The 21,836-nt window shown below is 39.4% G+C and overlaps 2 protein-coding genes and 1 long non-coding RNA gene across 3 annotated transcripts in view; all 3 read right to left on the reverse strand.

Moving 5' to 3' along the window:
* Positions 1 to 254: 254 nt before the first annotated feature.
* On the reverse strand, positions 255 to 1,603 carry LOC116920911 (postacrosomal sheath WW domain-binding protein). The gene is made up of 4 exons (XM_032927080.2): positions 1,444 to 1,603; positions 815 to 1,328; positions 579 to 748; positions 255 to 458 (listed from the first exon to the last, which is right to left on the reverse strand). Exons 1-3 carry the CDS (start codon positions 1,453 to 1,455, stop codon positions 621 to 623), a joined length of 654 nt encoding a protein of 217 aa, XP_032782971.2. The 5' UTR covers positions 1,456 to 1,603; the 3' UTR covers positions 255 to 458; positions 579 to 620.
* Positions 1,604 to 3,136: 1,533 nt separating this feature from the next.
* LOC116920905 (thyrotropin-releasing hormone receptor) overlaps positions 3,137 to 21,836 on the reverse strand; it is a 28,018-nt gene continuing 9,318 nt past the window's right edge. Inside the window, exons 2-4 of the mRNA XM_032927072.2 lie at positions 10,280 to 10,460; positions 5,270 to 5,620; positions 3,137 to 4,582 (exon numbers count right to left, since the gene is read on the reverse strand). Coding sequence (XP_032782963.2) covers positions 4,174 to 4,582; positions 5,270 to 5,620; positions 10,280 to 10,460 — 941 coding nt within the window. The 3' untranslated portion in view covers positions 3,137 to 4,173. The remainder of the gene's footprint in view (positions 4,583 to 5,269; positions 5,621 to 10,279; positions 10,461 to 21,836) is intronic.
* Positions 11,585 to 16,346, reverse strand: LOC116920917. Its single transcript, XR_004392917.2, has 2 exons — positions 12,161 to 16,346; positions 11,585 to 11,992 (listed from the first exon to the last, which is right to left on the reverse strand). It is a non-coding gene; the product is annotated as an uncharacterized LOC116920917 (long non-coding RNA).

Genomic DNA, 21,836 nt, shown 5'->3' on the forward strand with positions numbered 1-21,836 from the left:
ACAGGCATTAACGAGGGTGCGCTACGTATAATTCTAGTCTTTTACGAGGCAACAACAACAAAGTGAATTGGGTGAACAGGCTGGCAAGGCTGTTGTGTTATTCATTCATTTTTATGGCAGAAAAAATTCATCTGCAGTGGTTATCAAGAGTTGCCTATGCTGTTTGCTTTTAACAAGAGCTTAACTGATCTCAGACGATCAGTTACTTGAGCTACTTGAATGCTGTTTAAAAAAAAAAAAAGGCATAGCTGGTATCTGTGCAGACAATTATGTTTGTATTCCATTGACAATTTTCAGTTTAAGTTCAACCCACGAAAATAAAAAAAAAATCATAATATACTGTAAGTTCTTTTCGTAATATTTTAGATGATTGGATAAAGGCGTCCATTGTTTTGAGATGCGTTCTGCTAGTCCCCTAAGAAATCGTTCCCTCAGCTTTGTTGAAATTGGTCGGATACCTACGAAAGCATTTCAGACATATATAAGCTCACGTACCGATAACTACGAAAATTATGTTTAATCTATTAAATGGAATCGGGCTATAGCATCAAATAGTTTGTCTTGACGGATAAGTATACCTAAGCAAGCGGATATTATATAAATGGCTCCCAGATCATCATTTATTCCTTAAGAGCGAATGGAAATCCAGCATTTGCGTAAGCAGGGAAGGCATATGGAAAGTTCTCTGGTTGGTAAGTTGCAGCGCCATCCTTAGCGCCATCAAACTTGAAGTTGTAAGGGCTAGCCGCTGTAACGCCAACGAATCGATTTATTATTAACACTACATCTAGCACCTCATTGAAATCTGATTTACCGTATCCGTAGCTGTAGGGAAAGGCAGGGCTGTGATAGGCAGAATACGGATAGGTGGCGTATTGTTTCGCGGCACCGTAAGGAGCGTAAACTTGAGCGGCCAATTTGGCTGTGCTGGAAGCGGCTGGCGCAGCGTAGCCGTAAGGAAGGGCAGCGTAACCATAAGTGTACGGAGCAGCGGCGTACGCATTACCATAAGGTGAGGCCGCAAACTTAGCAGGAGCGGCACCAAAGGCGAAAGGAGTAGCTGCGAACTTGGCAGATGTGGCATCGAAAGAAGCAGGAGCGTAGCCGTAAGCGTGAGGAGTAGGAGAATGGTAGCCATAACCGTAAGGAGCAGAAGCAGCGTAGCCGAAACCGTAAGGAATGGCGAAAGCAAAAGCGGGTAAGGCTTTCACCTCGCGAATTTCTTTAGATTCTTCCACAGCGACCACCGCCTTCTTAGGTTCTTCAGCAGCCACGCCCTTGATCTCTTCGACAGCAGCCAAAGCAGCGAAGGCGAGCACAACAACATACTAAATATCAGAAGAAATTAGTAGGAATATCGGTAAAATTGATAATCGCCAGTTGAAAGAGTTGTCATTTAACTGCATCAAGAGAAATATTCAAATTGATTCTAATAATATTTACCATGGCCTTCATGTTGAATGGGTTATAAGGTTGAGGACTGTTTGAGGAAGAGCCTAGAAGAACTGACGGTGATGTCTGGCGTGATCACGCCGACTTTTATACTCACTTGTGCTCTTCCAGCCCTACATTATCAAGGTCAAAAAGGGAATCTTCCCTTGTTTACCCTTTTCCCCTTGGATACAACAGTTCCTGCCTTGTTTGTCCCTCGTCAAGCCATTGGACAAGGCGTGTTACTATCAAGCGTTTTGTGTGCGTTCATTTCTTTCAAGGCATCTTCGCTTCGCAGACAAAAGAAGAAAAAAAAAAGGAAAGTCATAGTAGCCTACAGTAAAAAATAATCAAAGGCGGGCGCATCTTATCGGGCCACGTTCAACGACACAGGCAGAAGAAAAACCACGCAGGTTCAGAGGCTCTGGAACAATAATTTTCGGGTCTCTTCGTGACCAGCCGATTTATTTGAGGAATGGATTGCGTTTATGGAACGATACATTTTAAAATGCATGGGATGCGTAGGCAAAACTCTATGCCTCGTAGTTTGTAGAGACGTAAGAGGAAACTGAATTCGATGGCAATTTGAAGATGATCAACTAATATGCTGATCGTTTTAAAGGTAAATTGAAATGATTTCGTTTTGAACAAGGATTTTAATGAAAGTGAAATTCGTGTTAAGGGTTCGTGTTCAAAGGGTAGGAGGCAAGAAAAAGAAAAGGGATGACAATAGAAATCTGTAACGCAGGGCTAGAAAACAGAATAGGGTAAAAGCGCATGTATAATTAATTAATTTCTGTGTTTACCAAAGGAAGAGAATAAAAGGAAACCGAGAAAATACGTAGCAAGAAGAAATCAGGTTTCATTTTCCCCTGCAGTCAACACGAAAGCAATGGCCAAGGAGCATTTCCCTTGTTAGTGATCTTGAAGGTCATCCTTCTGTTCCTAGGTGGTATGTATAATATTTGCATTTCAATCTAAAGAATTCAATTAAAAGCGGCCCCTTCCTCGCTGTGCCACATCTTCAGCATTCAAAGTTTCTTCACCCCGATGTTTAAAACAGATGAAGAATCAATGGCTTTATGACTTGTTGCGCATGACAATTGTCCTTAACAACATTGTGTTTGTATTCAGCGCCCCAATCAGAGTGATACAGCCTGGCGGACTAGCCTAGCGACTGCGTACATGCCCTTGAATATTACGATCTATTTTTCTCCGCTCCTCTAAACATGGTCGAAGATCTCTTCCTAGAATCCATATTAGTTCATACAACTTACGCTTCGAAGAACTCTAGAACTTCTAACTTTCTCTTCGGTATTATTATCATTTCGAAGCCGTTGCCCCGAACCGGCTGAATGTCCTTTATCCATTCGTTTCAATCCTGTTTTTGCGTCTCAAGGTGAATGACGATCAATTTGATTCATGCGTTTTCTTCTTCTTGTGAATAACAAAACTTAAGAACACCAAAAACACCCACCCGATGGTTGGTTCTTTTTCTTGTAACGATGCACACATAGATCTACGTATATATGAAGATGTTTTATGCAGGGATCGGTTATACAAGTTATAATATCCCGTAAATCTATATCCAGTTGTAGACATCAAGGACAACTGCTTTCCGGTTCGTGTATCAATCTCAAATGATAAATAAATAAAGAAAGAAATGGATTAAAAAAAAAAAAACACTGTTTTGTATAGACATATATCATTAAGAGATAGCAGCCCATGGCGGATTGCCTTAGTTTATTGACATTTACTGTACATAAAGAATATATATATAGAATATATATATATATATATGATAAAGGGGACTTTTGGTCTTCATGGAGGAAGATGTTATTAGACAAATGATTAATTTTTTTTTTATTAAATTGTTTTTTTCTTTTCTTTCTTTTCTTTATACATTGATGGCTGGTGAGCTGACTCTTCTGAGAGCCCCAGAAGGAACGTTTATCATGAGGATAATTGATGTACACGCGGACCACGTCTCGCTGTCTATGCAAATCCGAAACATATATCGATATATTATTATGTATGTTGAGGTGTTCTTTCATATCATGCCTATATGAAAGATGTAAATGGAGCAAAGCGTCACTAGAATGGACGCTATATGGGCTCGGAAGCATCGACACGTCGCCACATGGAAAAAGATTGAAAGAAATACGAGCAATTGAAAGGGAATAGGTTTCCCATCTTTGAACGCCATAAAAAAAAATGACGAAATCTTTTTAAGTATTATCGAATATGACGACACAAACGTATACAACACCATGATTTTAGAGGTATAAAAAATGACAAAACAAAAAACGTATCCTTCTTTTCCTTTTTCGAACAGTGCCGGCGAGCAGATTCGTTCAGACTCTTGCCATCAATGAAAAGACGGATGATTAGCATGATGAGCAAAGTATCGGTTATATCCGCCAGCACGCGGCCATTTTACAAATATACACGCACACATACATATATTATACCGTATGAAATATACAATAAAAAAAAAAAAAATCGATATACCCCGAAAAATTGATTGTTCGTCAAGCAAAAGAGGACGACATAAAATAGCCACCAGGCAGTATGTAGGTAAAAAATATGTTGTTTGACAACAACCTTACATGTAACACGTGTGTGTATATCATGTCAAAATGAAACATGAAACAAAAAATAGATTGTGTGTTTACTGTTTAGGTTTGTGAGGGCCCATTTGTGTGCATATCAACGGCAGACAAAATGGGGGGGATTGATACTTCAGGTAGGCTGTTGACTGGACAGACGATAATGAAGAGGTCGGTGAAGTGACAGCGTGCCGTGATGGGCCAGCGAAGCGTTGGCTTGCGCAACTGCGTTCGACGACGACGCTGTCGTGCTGGTCGTGTTCGTGTTGGTCATGGACGAACTGGTGACTGTGCCCTGACGGGCGAAACCCTTCAAGCCGAACAGTCGCAAGAAGCCGTTGCGGAACTTGGACGACATCAGGTTGTACAAGATCGGGTTGATAGCCGAATTCAGGTAAACCATGACGCGGCAAAAATTGACGAGCATGTAGAAGATTTCGGGACTTATGCCTTCGGATTCCTGGAACAGCGACAGCAGCCGATAGGGCAGCAGGCAAACAAAAAAGCTGACCACCACAGCGCCCAGCATCGCCACCACTTGCCTGAACACAAAATTCAGATGCATATCAAAGGTTTAGTTGTCAGATGATTATTTTTTAAAGTTGAAAACTACAATTGATAGTTTCTATATCGAAGAAGAAAAATGTGTATCCTATTTAAACTGTCTTTAAAATGGACTGTGTTAACTTGTTACTAAACTAAAACTCAATGCTGCAGAACGGTCTGATTTGGTCAGCAGGCAAAATAGGATAAAATCTTTTTGTCTCATTAAGTCCTGATATATAGAGCCACATATATTTAAAGATGCCTTTCTTTGACTTGACTGGAAATGGCGGGGCCAACCAATCGGCTGAGAATTGGATCGCCGCCAATTTCTCCGGGAATGGATACTCAAGCTAGCTTTCAAGAACTAATCGGCCTACCGCACACATTTCATGTCCGAAATGATCTCTTCCCTTAATAGAACGGTTTTTGCGTATTGAAACGGCAAAGGAGAGAAAGAGCTTCCTCTGAGTCTTTGACGAAATGGAATGACTTTTCCCATCTTATCTTTTATTTATTTTTTACGTTATTCGCATTGGATCTGGGATCTTCACAAATGGCTATCAAATGCCAGCACTAGATGGCGTCAGCGAACTTTTCATGGGAAATAAATACAAGAAATTGAGCTCTCATTCCGAAATGCCAAGACGCATTAACACAGAAGAACAGATAAAAAGAGCTGTCACCTGCGTGCTCGATTGGAGTTTTGGTGGCGCTGGATTCGATTCCTTCTCCTCGGTTGTCGATTGACGCTGCCACCGCCCAGTGCGTGATTCTCCCCCGCCACGATTGCTGTTGCGGCCAACGCGGCCGACGACACCCCGGCCGACGATGGGTTGCTGATCCGCGCCGGTTCTCGGATCAGATGTTGGGCGATGAGCGCATAAAGGACGAGAAGAATGATGCAAGGAATGAGGAAAAAGAGCATGAACGATGCCATGTAATAGAACTTGGTCCAATAGTCTTCCACCGATGGCCCGCACGATGGCTCCGGGTCGTCTAGCACGAAGCCATAGTTTGTCAGGCCGATGATTGGACTGTCGGCCAAACGGAACAAAAGAAAATGTGAGAAAAGCGAAAAGAGGGCAGAAAAATAGTTGAGTTATGTCCAGCTTTTAGGCTCATATATATATGCGGATAATCTGATCAACACGGACTATAAGTCCGTACACTTTTATATAGAAACGGCCATCTATTGTAATATCGGCACTCAACACAAATATAGGGACTGGCCCTCTTTTAGTAGTAAATTGTATAAATAGCCCACGTCTTTCATTTTTCCAGCACTATCTAGCGCGGGTTTATATTTAGTCCGGACAATATGGCTGTAACTTGTGCTGTCCGCTGTCACTCAAACAAAAACCGTAGTGATGTAACGAAAGCTCGCCGTATACAAAGCCCTTCCTTTACACAGACTGAAGATTAACTAAATATAAGAAAGGTTTTTCTTTCTTTTTTCTTCAGTCTCTTAATCCTGACTGATTGCACACGATTTCGGATTGCCCGAGCCCTCCCTTTCTTTCGCATTGGTCCCTCAACGGACAATGTCTCGCCGATATTTATAACTTAACTTATACGCGCAATTCTATCGTACACAAAGAATAGCCACAAACGTATGACCTTTGAATAATTTAATTATTGGAAAAAGCTCTTAAAACATAATTAACACGCCCCTTTTTTAAAATATATATTACCACAAGGCAACGCAAGAGATTTTAGAATGAGCCGCACTATAAACCATATAGATTTACATGCATTAATATCGAAAACATGGCATAACTTTTCACGCGTATTTATTCAAACTATTTCAGCTTAGGATGTTTCTTTTATTGAGCCTATATTACGATTGTGAAGGGAACCCATAGTAATAATCCATACCAAGAGCGCTTGCAGCCTGTTACAAAAGCAGAGATTACGTCAAGTTCAACAATAAAACATTGTTGTTAGCGTTGACTCTAAAGGAACAACCTAGGGTTATTAAAGACTCGGAGGTGGGCAGTGTCTTGTCTTTCTTGATCGGCTTATATATGACAATAGAAACTTTGAGTTGAGCTTATCATAATGAATGTCACACTTAAGCGAAAGATTATAACAGCACAGTTGCGGTCTTTAAAACCTTTAGATTCCTAAGATATAGAGCTGCAAAATAATAATAATAATAAAAAAAAGAAGAAAACTATATAGCTATACAAAAAGCCTTTTTACTGCGCTGCAGCAGCTAAAAACCGTGTATCAAAACACATAAATATCAAGTCGTAAAAACGGGTCAGTACATAAAGCCATCGGAGAGCGTACAGCATCATGTTTATTCAAATTTGTGACAGACACAATAGTGCAACATTATCCCGAAATTGGAGGCAATGATGAAAAGTGCCTTGACGTATAAAAATTCTTAAAAAAACCCGTCAGTTGTCTAGATCGTATTCGACCGCTCCAGAAAACCAATTTTTAATCCTTATACTTGGCTCTGCAGTTCGTTCTACTTTGTAGTACGTATACAGCGCCCACCTACTGCTTTATAACTATAGGCTATTGGAGAATGCAGTTTTGGACTACTCTCCTATGCCGCTCCGGGTATATTTCATATGACTTTATGGGCAATTGAACATCAAGTAAAATGATGCCCTACGTTCTTCGTGATCGTTTTTTTTTTAAATTGATCCTCTATATTTAATATCAAAATAGTTTGTTTTAGAATGACACCGTCAATATCACATCGATTGATCTGTTTGCCGTTCCATTTCGATTCATTTCAAAGGGAAACAGGATGTGTGGAGTTACGGATAACAAAGCGCAAGCTGCGTATATATAATCGAATGGTATAATATGTAACCGACGATGTGTCCCGCAGGCAACTACTTGCTTGGCATGTGCGCATCACGATCCTCTCCTCATTTAAATGCAAGGCGTGTGAATGACTCACAACCTGTCAAAGCAACGAGACGGATAGATATTTGCCTTTGGTATATATACACGGATACGTGTAAGTCACGCCACGATGTTATTGGCCTTTTTTTCTTTTTTTTTTTTTTTAGGGTTAAAGAAGCGCCGGCTAAAAGTAACGTCGCAGTTTGTCGGAACACGACCAACCGGCGAAAGAACAACAGGCCGAGTCCGAGAAGTTTATGATGAGTTTCTTTTTCTTACTTTTTTGTTTTTTTACTTTGGACGCAGTACAGAAGTCAGTGTCTACTAGCTTTATATTATATAGGCTATCTATTCTATTTTTTTTTATTCTTCCTGTCTCGGCTCCTTTCTCTCTTCCGGTTTCTCACGCAGCGGATATTGAATCATGCAGCGGGCGACAACGGCACATTAGCGGGTGACCCTCTCGCTATCGATTTCACGGCACGTCAGCCCAACAGCTCAACCTATTAACGGTGTAGGCTACATTTAATATACAGGAATGACGTCGCATTTTGGCCCTACCCAATGTCCGTGTGCAGCCCGACACAAACATCGTTGATCGACGACGGTCTGACCTTTCTGAACCGCTTGGCCAATATAGCTGTCGATAACGCGCTTCATCTAACCTTATTTCATCGACAATTATGTCGTAGAAAAAAAGGCTGCAATACTCAACCGGCAAACTGCCGACACGCTCAAATGATAACCCAATACGTCACTGAGTTTGACGAACGCTTGTGCCTTATTGTAGTGTCGTTAGGAAAAGCGTGGCTCGGGTGTGACAGCTGCCTCGAAATCGCTTGATATATTTAAGTCACTGCCTATCAAAAAAAAAGAAAGAAGAAGAATAACGTCAGCGTTTGATGGGTGGCGCTGACTGTATGGTATAACACCCGATCCATATCAACCGAGGGGCTTCACTGATGGCGAACAGCTACGCACGCATGTTTCGAGCCTGTATAAATACATGACGTACATATACTTCCAACTTATGTAGACTACTCCGTCTATGTCGCACAGTCGAAATCATTTTGTTGTTGTTGTTGTTGTTGTTGTGCCCATAGAAATTTTTTTTTTCGGGATTTTATGCAGCTCGTGTCGAGAAAATAATAACCAAGAACGCTATATATACGAAGCGCCTGTCACGTTTAAATATATTTACAGCAATAAAAAAGCACGTAAAAAAAACGAATCTCCATTGTAAGCAGATTGTACAGTATGGTGTTTGGGACGCCCAGGAGGTATATTCACTTGTGAATATACAAAAAAAAAAAAGAAACGGGCGTGAAGGCATCAAATAAAAATGAAAAGTGGGCGACGGAGTCTATACTACAAGAAACTATTGTGAGATGGTGAGAAGTGTAGGAAGTCGGCGCACTCGGGATGACGTCACCAGTGACCCCATCAAATCAGGTCGAGTTAAAAAAAATAAATAAATAAATAATAAATAAAAAAAAAAATAAAAAATGAGATCACGGACCCCTACATGTACATTTGAGAATATACATCCATCACGACGTGATCTACAGTGCGCTTAGAAGCTATAAATAACACGGGCAATATTAATCCCGTCTGAGAGACAAAGTCGGCGCATTGTGCTCATCACTATGTAGAGAGTTGCACACACACACACACACACACACACAAAATGGCTGCTGTACAGTTTTTGTGGACTATATGACAGCAGACTGAAAATAGCCGACATCAATGTTTGGTGCCAAACATTTTTGTTTTGTTTGTTTGTTTTTTTTTTTTTTTCGTGTGTACAGCAGTTGTTTCTTTTATTCATTTGATTTTTTTTTTTTCAAAGCATTTCTCGCCTCTATATCATTTTTGCCCATGTAGCTTTTTTTTGGCAATGTCTTTTCCTATATATACTATAACTATAGTTTTGCAATTCAAATTCGCCGGCCAGTCAATGTGGCGGAGAGGCCCTCAAGACACGGCGTATAGATAGTTTGCTTTCGTGTAACAAAATATTACATATCGACTAGTTGAGAGGAGTCCCACCTGGCTTTGCAGACACGGTCGTTATTCACTCGCACCACACACGAAGAAAACACACACGCGCATATACACACACCCATCATCTGGAATTCTCTCGTCCCACCGACTCGTCTTTTTAGATACCAACAACCTCTTACACGTTAGCTACGTATATTTACGGAGAAAAGAAGAAAACAAACCCCCCCCAAAAAAAACGGTGAATGAAAAAAGAAACAAAAACAAAAAACAAAATGTACGCCGTTGATGAATGTTGAAAATTCGACGCCGCCCTAAAAAAAAAGATGCGACGCATACCCGTACATTTATCCTTTTACGGTGCACGCTGTTTCATATAACAAGACACGGCCATTTTCCCTTTTTTTTTTCCTCATCCATCAATCTATTATTATCTATCGCTCCGCACGTAGAAGCAACGCGGCTTTTCTTTTCTTTCTTTGAATGGAAAACAAAAACAAAAGAACGGTCGTGAATGATCCCACGATCGAAGATGAGAATCGTGTTATATTAAATCATTGTAAAACACCGTGGCGCCAATGACGACAACAAGCTCCGCCAACGCCAAAATTGAATGATTTCAATATTTAGGACTGTAATGTATGTACCGTTTGACGTGTGTTGCGTTAATGCTTTGTAACACATATACGAGCTATCATTACACACACGACGGTAATGCGTGTGTGTGTAACAATTGAATATATATACTGTATATAGTATATGTAATAGGCTGTGTGTGTGTGCGTATAATATAGTGGTTGCAAGGAGAAGGCATAATGTATATATACCTGGTGAGAATGCCGGCGCAGAGCCAAGTGAAAAGGGAGATGGCCATGGCCCGGCTTTTCGTGCAAACGTAGCCGGCCCTCAAAGGTTGACAGATGGCGTAATAGCGTTCGAAACTGATGGCCAGAATGGTCAGCACCGAGGTGTGCGGAGCAATTAACTCGACGAAAGTCACCACCAAACCTGCGTGTCAAAGAAATAAAACCAACAAAACAAAAGTAACAAATTACAATGCGTTCGCATTCAATCGGGGCGTACGTAATATAAATAAAAATCAAAACAAAAAAACAAAACAAAAAAAAACCGCACGTTGGCTGCAAAAAAAAATCCAATTGGCAAAAACAAGTTATTTCACTTGCGTGGCTATATACGATACTGTGCCACCTATCCATTAAGAAAAGGTCAAGCGCAATTGAAAGCGCCACGTAGTTAAAGGTCAAATTTCCGTATGGTGCGCCTTTCTCGGATGTTATGCTTAATGAATTCTGCCTTGATTTTCATTCGCCTTTCATGCCCCATAGCGTTGGACTCAATTACACATTACACGCTATTGCGTATATGGAAACAAAGAACCCTAGGTCAGGGCAGTGGAAAGGGTACAATCCGGTTATAGGACGCCTTATTCAATACATCCGCCGCATTCAATGACATCCATCCTGATTATTAGTCAATGTGGTCGAGAGGGTAAGAAATAAAAGGCAAAAAAAAAAAATAATAAGAAATAAAAAATAATGATTATGTGGGTGCGGGTTGCGCTGAGATATAAACCACGTCCTCATCCGCGGTCATCGCGGACGTCCAATTTTCGGAGTGAATGTTTGAACGCGGGGTTTCCGCCTTTTTTTTGCTATCTTTCAAAAACTCCGGCTGTTGCTGGCGTCGTTTTTAACAGCGATCCCCTATATGACGAAGGCAACAGCAATTGGCACTCAAAGTCTATCAACGACGGCGTCTAATGCTGCCAGATGTGCAGTACTTCAAAGGAGACTATAGGCGCCATCCCATTTGATTGCCCCACTCCCCCTTTTTTCCCCCTTTCTCGTCGGCTACGACGAATGGCACCGCCTTCAAATCCCTTTTTGAAATTCCACATCGTCAGGAATTCAATTTGAAAAAATGCAATAACATTTTTTAGGTGTTATTTTGCGTCCAAGAAAATAATGAAGTGGTCGGCGTGAAAGACGGTCTATGTTGGAATTATTGCCTCATCATCTTACATTCATGGGGGTCTTAAAGCTGAAATGCCGATGGAAAAAAAAAAAGACTTGCTGTTTTATATATTTATGTTATTTTAAATTTTCCTTAGCTGTGAAAAAAAAAAATTTTATTGAAACGCTCGGCGAGTCGAAATCGATTTCATCAGAATAGATAAAACGATTAGACAAGTTACAACTTGAGCTCACGCTGCTCCCTGCCGGCCCCACACACACACACAAACTAAAGCCGACCTCCCGGATTCTTCATTTTTCATTTGATAATCGTGTCCGTTCCATAAGTCAATGCGCCCCTTACGTATGATGCTGCATCTATTTTGTCTTCGTGCCCAGTATTCGTTTTTATTCTGCCCGCTGATGTGTATCGACGTTGTTATCTTCATCATTTTCGACGGCCGTTGTCTCCGTTGTTTTACAGTCTGCCAACAAGTTGTTTAACGATGTCGAATCCTTTTTGGCCCGGTCATTCAGCGAGTCGTTGGCCTAGACGATGCGCATTCTCTATATAGTTATTGCATATATAAGCGAATATATTCATATGAACAGCATAATCGTAGAGAGCCGCAGACAAACATCGGCCATTATATAGGACACACAAACAAATAGATGAAGGCAGAGGAAGGGGGCGCGTCTATTTATATGCAAATTTATGAGCTTGCTGAATATTACCCGAGCTGACGACAAATATTTCGACGAAAAAGAGAGACAGCAAAACTGAGTCTCTCCCTCTTGTTTGTGACACTGTGTGTGTGTGTGTGTCTCAGTCTGGACAAACTACCAAAATACACTCACCAGCACGTCCCTTTTCTTCGCCTCTCGGTCGCCCACGCCCCACCCCAATCTGACGACACTCCCGAATTTAGATCTATACTCTATACCTATATATATACAAGAAATACATATTAGCTTTGCCGTCCAAGGGCTAGACATTTGGCATGTAGGTAATCCCGCAGCTAGACGCGAAACATTCTGCGGGCCAATTCGGGACTGTTGCGAGGCCGTTGACGTCGACTAATGACTCTGTCCATTTTTTTTTTCACATATTTTTTTTTAAAGATCTTTGACAGCCGAGTCTATACACATGTGCTGTTTCTATAGGGTGTATATACTGTTAAGACATGCAGAAATGGGTGGTATAGCCCGGGCTAGGGGTTGGCGTGAACGAACGATTGGCAAACGATGTCAACGATGCCAACGATGCAACCGATGCCAACAAACGAAGGAAAAATCCTCCCCCCGGTTGTTGATGGATTAATGCGGTCGTTGCGTCTTTTTCCCCCCACCGTAAACGCTAATGGCCCTTGCCTTTAGTTTCCTTTTTTTTCGCGGACTCGTATAAAGCGACTGAAGGTCGACAGTTTGATAGCCGAGGCTACTGGATAAGAAGTGGTTCTAAACAAAAGCTTTAAACATATATCCTTTATAAGTTATAACACACAGATATACGTAGGTATAGATGGGGATTAATAAAAAAAATGCCGAACGTCGTGCCACTTCTACTGTTCGTACATAAAAAAAAAGAATAAAATAAAGGAGGGGATAAAACAAAACAAAATGCGATCTGTTCAAGACAAACGGCCTGTACAGCTGCGCTCGTGACGTACTGTTTGCCAAGGTTGGTGCCCACGATCGAACGTCGGTGGTTGATATTAAACTAAATAGAGCAAAGCTTGAGACGACACCGCCTCTCTTTTGTTTTGTTTTTTCTCCGATTCATCACATCTCCACGACATTATGGCTTGTTGAAAGGCAAAATACAAGTCGATGGCAACCGACTAAGCTCCGCTATCAACAGCAGCCACTTGAAATGAAACTGAAAACCCTCGAACGGTTGAGCTCATCAAAACTGTGCGGATATCATGTCTTAATATATATATGGTTTATAAATCAAGTTTTCTCAAGACATTTCTTAGAAATGTGTGTTTATTTTCACATTTATTTATTTATTTTTTAAATAAGATTTTTTTTATGTTTCGCAGCATTAATTTTTGTTTTGTTTTTTTCAAATATAAATTGGTACTTGTCGTTAGGGGGAAATTCTCCGACGGGGAGGAATTCGAAGAGTGGAACTATATAAAAGAAAGCGTGTGGCTCAGCAAACGATACGCATACCAAAGTGAATTTAAAACAGCTTAGCGAAAATTGGGGCTAATTAGTAGACGCCCTACTTCGAACGATGACTGTAATGCATTTTCAATAGCAACGAAAAGAAGCTTCCCCGACTGCCAATTAGTTTCAAAACATATGCAAATTTTCACTGGGCTTTTTAAAAAACGAAACCAAGTATACTTATATTGAATCACGTCCCATCAATTCAATATCCTTTGTATGCATATATAGTGTCACCTTAGCGGCACGTAATACGGCAACTCCCATCGTTCAAACGAAACACAAAATTGTCCTTTACATTTTCAACGACTGGCTCTATATATATTGACGCAATATCTATAATGCAACTATATACCTATTCCGAACAATGCAAATCAATGACAAGATCTATTTTCAAATACACTTGTCACAGCAGATATATGTACGGGATCATATCTCGTGTAATTAAGAGCCGTGCACGCCATCATCTGTTTTAATAACGAGGAAGATTGTATAAACTACGTCATAACAGACAGCATAGTATACATATAATATATTCGAGAAGGGAAAAATAAAAAAAACACGTTAACCAAGGTAAACTGGCAAACTTTAAAGCCGAAAAGTTATTACTCGATGACATTTTGAAAGTTATGTAGTAACAGGCGTCACGACGCTTCTGCACGAAATGCTGACAGAGTCTGTTGAAGTTGCCGAAAGGAAACGCGCGGTATTCTACCCCATCACATCGGATAACTTTTGGAGAGAAAAAAAATATAAATACTGCATATAAAAAATTATAACTAAACTTTTAACATCGGTATATGCAACTGGAATATTTATAGCAACATTTTTTTTTTCCCCTGTCCATCGGAGAGTATAGTCAATAACATTTTACATACTACTTTTTTCTGCCCATGTACGACCGTTAATTGTCTCAAAGTTGGACCTTTACATTATACGTGGCCGAGGGCAATGAAGTTTCGATGCATAATGACGTGGGCCGAGGAGGGATGTACGTGATGACGCATACGTTCAAGAGAGTCAAACATTAAAAAGTCGTCGACATTTCGTTTTTGAACGAACGAAAACTTTTCTCGTTTCAATATATCCCACAAAACAAAATTGGCTTTCGCATTTCGAGCTATTCACGTTAATGCCGGTTTCCATTTTTCACAAGGTCGACAGGAAGAAACGGATACGGTTAAACTGAATCGCAGATGCTATGCATCTATAATCTCCTTCGCAGTTGACGCTGATGTTTGATGCACGAAAAGCCCGAAGAGAACTGAAAAGGTCAACACCCAGCTTCGTTAGCCCCAATTCAAATGTTACAAATCGTCTTGAATTCAAAAGTTCAGCTCAAGGCTTTTGTTTTTTTGTTTTTTTGTTTTTTTTTTGTCGCTATGCAAATCATCAGGTATGTATACAGATATACGTCGACATTGCGTGACCTTTCATTTCACCTTCCTTATACTATTCTCAATATATGACGTCTTGGTCTGTCGACGACGAAGCTATAAGCTCGTTTATTTGCTATATCCACCATATCCAATCCCTAATAATAATGATTTAATGAATATTTCCCGCTCACTTAAGTGTATCAGAGAAAACGTTCAGCCGATGACAACAGGATCCCTTCTTCTTCTTGCTCGCATCAATCCCTTGGAATTCGATACTTAGTTATTCCGCTGTTTGCCTCTGACCGCTGCATGTAACGTTGACATAACAATATCTCGTCCCCCCCTCCCCTCTTTCTTCCAAATCAAAAGTCGTGTCAAATCCTTCATCAACCCAGACACACACACAGACAAATAAAATGTGCTGTAACGTGTGGATCTTTTCACTGGCGTCTCAAATCTCACGTGTAAACACAAAAGACAAAAACAGGAGGGTTTATTTATTTTTTGTTTTTGAGCTTAACCTTATGGTCTCCCCACCATCCAGTCCTAGATTGCATTGGCTTTTGTCAGTAGACTACGGAACGTGTAGATCCTATTTCATCTCCCCGCGGGATCGATCAGCGTCGTCCGTGCTGGATCCCATCCGAAACGATATTGACAAGGAAACCAACCGATTCGGCTTTGGCTTTCTCTCTTTATATGTGTAAAGAAACGAAATGTGTATACACGTCGTACAGTATAGAGTGTGTGACTGCGTGCTCCTCGATAGTTTTATTTCGTCAGCGGCTTACGGTTCGTCGGCTGCCAGACATATTGATACACACACAGTTGGCGGGTTCTAACTGCATCAGATTGGAATTGGGTCTCATCACTTTTGTTTTCTCTCTTCATTCAACTAGGCTACCCCTACTTCTACGTTGGCTGTCGGCTACATCTCGTTAAATAGACCTTTCATGTGTGCATAGGGTCTATCTTTATATAGAGGAAACAACTTGTCTTCTTGGATCTATGACCTCCATATCTAATCATCTTTAGTTGCTGGCCTTTCAAAACTATTTCATCAAAAGCGAGTGCGTCGTGATATTATTTGTTATATATAGGAGACGCCCTACTTTTCTTTGCGCCTCGGCTATTGTATTGCCTGCTGATGTGTAGACGAGTTAAACAGATTGGCCCGCTTCCTTTTCTGGCTGTTGTGTTGTATAGACTAAAAGCTCTCTATGGAATAAACTTGAAGACTTTTCTTTTTTCTAGTCGATTAAACTGCAGATTAAAGATTGATGCATTTTATTTATTTATTTATTTTTTACCTGAGTCCGTCGCATATTACGGTATTCAATGCATATGCATCCGTCATGGCCGTTCAACGTACCGTAAATAAGAGAGAAAAAGAAACAATTTCGATAAAAATGAAAAAGGTTAAGAAGGTTAAAGTTAGAAAAATCGAGTTGTCAAAACTTTAAGATATCTCGAAAAACTTTTTCTCCGTCTAAATCGTAATTTTTTAACCAAAACGCACGCTTTAGTAAAAATAGTTCAGATAATTTCAATATTTCACAATAATTCATTTAATTTCCCTTAAAAATTAAATAATAAATGTAACGATGACCATGCAGGGCAATGAAACACTTTTTATATTCCGTCGCAGGTCATTTTTGCAAGTATTTGACGTAATTCATTAAACAAATGTAAATCATCATGTTAACACAACATAATACTATCGCGTTGGATTATTAAAAAACATGTTCTAATGGTTTTTAATAATTATTAAATATTAAAACTAAATACGACACTAAGCATATTTTAAAAAAACCATGACCAATGTAAATTGATCACCACAGTGGCGCGAGATATCGATTCATTTTATGGGTATAAGAAGCTCCTAGGAAAACCCACGTTCAATCGTCGACACCCAAACGGTGTGTCGCAGGGCAGAAACATTGCCCCACCAGGCAATGAAACACTCAAGCGACCTCAGTTTTTACAATACTACTATTATAATAATCTTTCTAATAAAAAAATATCGTTTGTACTGAGATAATAGGCTACAATTCTATATAATTTTTATATAAAATTTTCAGTTTTTTCAAAAATACAAAACCAAAAGTATCAATGCCCCCCCCCCCTACTATAAACGCCATCGAATCAAGATTCATTTTTGATCGGATTAAATGTGATGCTTCGCAGCATTATCGTTCATATTATTCATTTAATGGTATAAATAACGTTTGCGCTGTATTCCAGAAAATAAAAGCAAAATGCTGTAGATCTATACAGAGAATGTCAAATTATTCAGGCCCCGATGCCTGGCCGGCTTTGAATCGAAACGGAATTCAATTCGATGGAAAAATGAGTACATTTTCATAACTTCCGTTTTCAGCTTGACGTTCAGCATTAACACACATGAAAAATGTTGCTATAGCTAAAAGCGCTTGTCTCATATTCCGACAGACTATTAAACAGCTGGAGGGTCCATATTTTAACTACATCCCACTAAACACATCGAAATCAGGGCATTTTGTTGTCGCAGCAGCAGCAGCCGACCGTTGCCGCCCGTCTTTTTTCGTTTTCGTTTTCCTTCCACGTGGGCTTTGCACACACCTCTCCGTTTATTGCGCCGCGCTTCGTTCGTGTCAAACGAAGCGAAGCACCGCACGTCGTCACCCGGTTCAAGTGCTGAACTATATAACAAACACACGGGGCAACGTCAAGTGAAGCATCAGTAGTCCACGTCACGTTTTGTTTGTAAAATATCAAAATATATACGCTGTTTTTTTGTTGTTTTTTTAAGGAGACGAGGCGTGTCGTTGAATGAGTTAAGGTACTTTTTATTTTGAAAGTGCGTTACTTGTTTGTTTTTGGAAATGAACAGCCTGAGAAGTGATTGCGCTTGTTTGTTACCTATCAAAAGACGTTTGCGTTTCATTTGTTTTTTGTTTGGATTTGCATAAACAGTGTCAAGTGTATACACACACACGCACAAATGGGATGCTTTGACTGTCGGTTATTTTCATAAATTTCGTTCGTCATTCACTGAATGAAAGAAGATTTAAAAAAAATGGAGGCGAGAAAAACAAAATGATGTGAATATATCTTGCGAGCTATCTATAAATAAAAAGTGTAAATGTATGTCTTATTTATAGATTTATAGTATATAGCCTATACGGACAGGGGCAAACACAAGCTGCTGCTTATATATATATATATACAGTATATAGGGACGAGGAGGGGGAGCGGGGTGTGGGAAAAATATAAGTGTCACGGTTGGTCAGTTGCCGAGAGCTTTCTTATCCGAGCAGCGCAGGCAGAGGCGGCACGGCACGCGCCGTTTCTCACACTCTATCAAACAGGCACACCCATATGTACACTGCGCTTCCTTTCTCTTCTCGTATATAGACCCTATACCACTGACCCGACTGCGGCGCTGTCGGTACAATAAAGGCCCAACGGTGTATCGTTTTTGAAAAAAAGAAAACGAATGTTGTTTTGTTTTTGTTTGTTTTTATTTTTGTAGGAAAGAATGAATGGAATCTTTTGTGCTTTGTTTCATCAAGATACTTTAAGAACAAGATCTTGCTATTCTGGAACAGCTATATTCTGTTCCTATAGCCAGGAAACCATATATATTTCAGTTCTATCTTTTCTTTCTTTCCTCGCCATTCGAGTTGGACAGCTTCGGCATTATATAGGCCACACTTTTGTGCAATTTAATATATTCAAATTGTTATGCATCAGACGAAATGAGCAATACACTATAGACACGTTGAATTTAGAAGAAAAATAAACCCTCGGTTCTATTTCTTTTTTTTTTTTAATATTATCGTTTCCATGTTGTTGTTGGATCGAGAATAGAAACATTAAATTTGATCACCATGTCCATTTGTTTTATATATATAGCATCAGTATACGAGGACAATCGAGTCAATCTGCCCGATAGAAAGATATAACAAGTGATGACACAAAAAAGAACACACGTAGATTTTTGCTATTGATGGTGCACTCATCTCCTTTGGTTTGTTCGACATCTTCGCCGTCTTTATATATAAGGAAGAATCGCTAGTTTCTTTTTAATTAAAAAAAAAATAAATAAATAAATAAAAAATGAAGATAAAGAATCTGCGTGGGCTGCGGGAAGAGTCACTCTATAGTCTGGACAAGCCATCGGGAACCGGACTGTGTCCTCCAAGCGTCTGTATAGACGATATAGGCTTTTTGCTGTGCGCATTCTTGTACGAGCCAAAAAGATAAATCTGGTGAGTGCAAATCCCCTAAAATGGTTCGCTATGCGGCTAGTCGACGATCGGCACGCTTGATGATTCGTGAACGGCGGCCAGTCATATCAACGTCGGAATGAATCAAATGCCATCCTCATTGATACGAAAAAAAATAAATAAATAAATAAATAAAATAAATAAATATTTTGTTCTTTTTTAAAAATTTTTTTTAAATATTTTAAATATTTTTTTTCTCTTCACCCGTCAATTCTTTTTTTTTTTATATTTATTTTATTTACTTATTTTATTTTACTTTTATTTTTAAAATATTTTTTGTAGCGCCCTATTTTCGTTTTCTTTGAATTGCGTGATTCCATAGGAGGGAAGATCGACTTGGCTTTCATGCAGGAATTTTCTAAATTTGAAATGGGTCTGCGGAGTGTTTTGCGATTTGTGTAACAATAACGGGGAAAAAAAAGACAACAAACCAACGGAAGAAAATGTTCAGATGTTAAAGAGTAGGAAAACCAAAAAAAGGTGGTAATCCCCCTGCCAATTAGCAGCTGTAAACACGGAACCCGAAAAACGAGTCGATGGCCATTTCATTCCTGTTTTTGTTTTGTTTTGTTTTGTTTTGTTTTTTTCTTCCTCTACACCCAACATTTTTTCGATATATTTCGCCATATTTGGGCCGAACTTTGCTTTATTGTAAAAACAAAACATCGGCCTGTGAAAATACACAAGAGGGCGTCGCTTCAGCAGGACCGACCGAAAGAAGAGCTAATTATAGCTTACTCATTTTCAGGTGATAAAAACAAACTATTCCTATGCAAATCGCAACTCGAATCAACTCGACTTTTTTTTTTTCTTTTCTTTTGAATTTTTATTGATTCACTTCCCTCCCTTTATTTATTATGATAATTTTTTTTTTTTTTTTTCAAATATTACCAGCAACATTATTTCTTATCTCCCGTGTCGCTGCCAACACCACCTTCCCCCCGGAGTCATTTTTCCGTGCCGAATGAGTGGTTGCAGAAAAAAAAAAAAGTCCATTGATATTCATATATCCACTCGTAAAAAAAGAAAAAAAAAAAAAAAAAAAAAAGCTGTTAAAGTGGGATATCTTTTGCGATTCACTCTTTTCTCTTCCAGTCCTTTTTGCCCCTTTCTTCAAAATTTTATTTTATTTTATATATATATTTTTTTCTTTTGAAAATTCGAATGCACGAGCTGTCTCTTCTCAACTATTTTATTCAAATCAAGTGGATTCTGCAAGGATGAAATACGCAGCCATGCCAGGAGCTCAAGTTTTTTTTTTTAAATATTTTTATACAGAAAAAAAAATAATAATTTCTTTGATAAACTCGACAATTCCGTTGGAGTGATTTTGTACCGCCGGTAAGGAATGCGATGCAGCGTTTCGTCTAACTCAACTTTTGACTCTTCAACAACAACAACAAAAAAATTGAATCACGAAAACTAGAGTTCCGCTTATAGATATAATCCCTTTGATCCAATCATTTTCCATGGCGTCAGAACGTATGCGAAGCAACTCATCAGCAGGGAGAATTCGAAACGAAATGGCGTCCAAATTGGGAGCTATCGAGGTCGTATAGTTCGCGAAAAAGCCATGCAAAGTAGAGCCAACAAACTTCAGCCAAATAAGCTTTTGGAGTTATTGTCTGGAAAACGTTAGCGGATAAAAAAGGAAAAAAGAAAAAGAAAAGAAAAATTCAGGAATCACGTTCGCAATCCTTTTTCGCTTCCATTGTAATGTCCTTGTTTTTCTCTGGTTTTTCTTTCAAGGATTAAGTGTGCTCATCACTCTGGCGGGAGAGCGCTGAAGAATCAAATAAAAAGGCAATAGCGCCATTTTCTTTTTTCGGTTTGGCAACGTTTTCTTTCCCCTTTGCTTTTAATTCCGGCGTCTCCCTCATTTTTTGTTGTTTTCTTTTTTTCACATACCATTTTCGTCCCTTGCTTGGCTTTTTCGATGATTGTTTCCATTTAAAAAAAGAAAAAGAGAGAAAAATTATAAACTCGACAAGCTCCTGCGAAAGCGATGTCGACATTCAGCGTCGACGCCGTTTCTCTTATTCATGGCCGTCCAAAACGCTCAAGGTATTACATAAACTGTCGCATAACGCATATATAGTATAAGCAGCGCTTGATAGTTATCGCTGCTTTTGGACGTTTCGCATCGCAGAAACTGCAGACGTCCATAAAAAAACAAAAAAAAAACAAAAAACAAAACAAAAAACAATAGGAGAAAGAAAGAAGAAGAGCATCATCACAAAATATAGTCGGGAATCAAGGAGCCAACGCATTTCTATGCTCCGGTAAAAATGATGCGTGGCTGCGCGATCCTCAACATAATTTCTTATCAATCTAAAAACATTATTTTTTTTGCATTCAGCGCAATTCCATGAAAGACGAATTGATTAGCGCGATGCAAATGAACTGTTTTTTTTTTGTTCTTTTGTCCCCACATGCTTCGTAATTCGCAGTCCAAAACATAATCAGCAAAAAAAAAAAAAAAAAAAGTTGGTCAAAAGCCAGGACGTCCTTATTTATTCATCTCCAATTGCCGCAGTGTTTTTAATATGCATAACAATAGCATACTTTCATATAATCCGTCAATTT

Source organism: Daphnia magna, linkage group LG4, assembly GCF_020631705.1.
Source record: "Daphnia magna isolate NIES linkage group LG4, ASM2063170v1.1, whole genome shotgun sequence".
In the NCBI taxonomy this organism is placed as follows: Eukaryota; Metazoa; Arthropoda; class Branchiopoda; order Diplostraca; family Daphniidae; genus Daphnia; species Daphnia magna.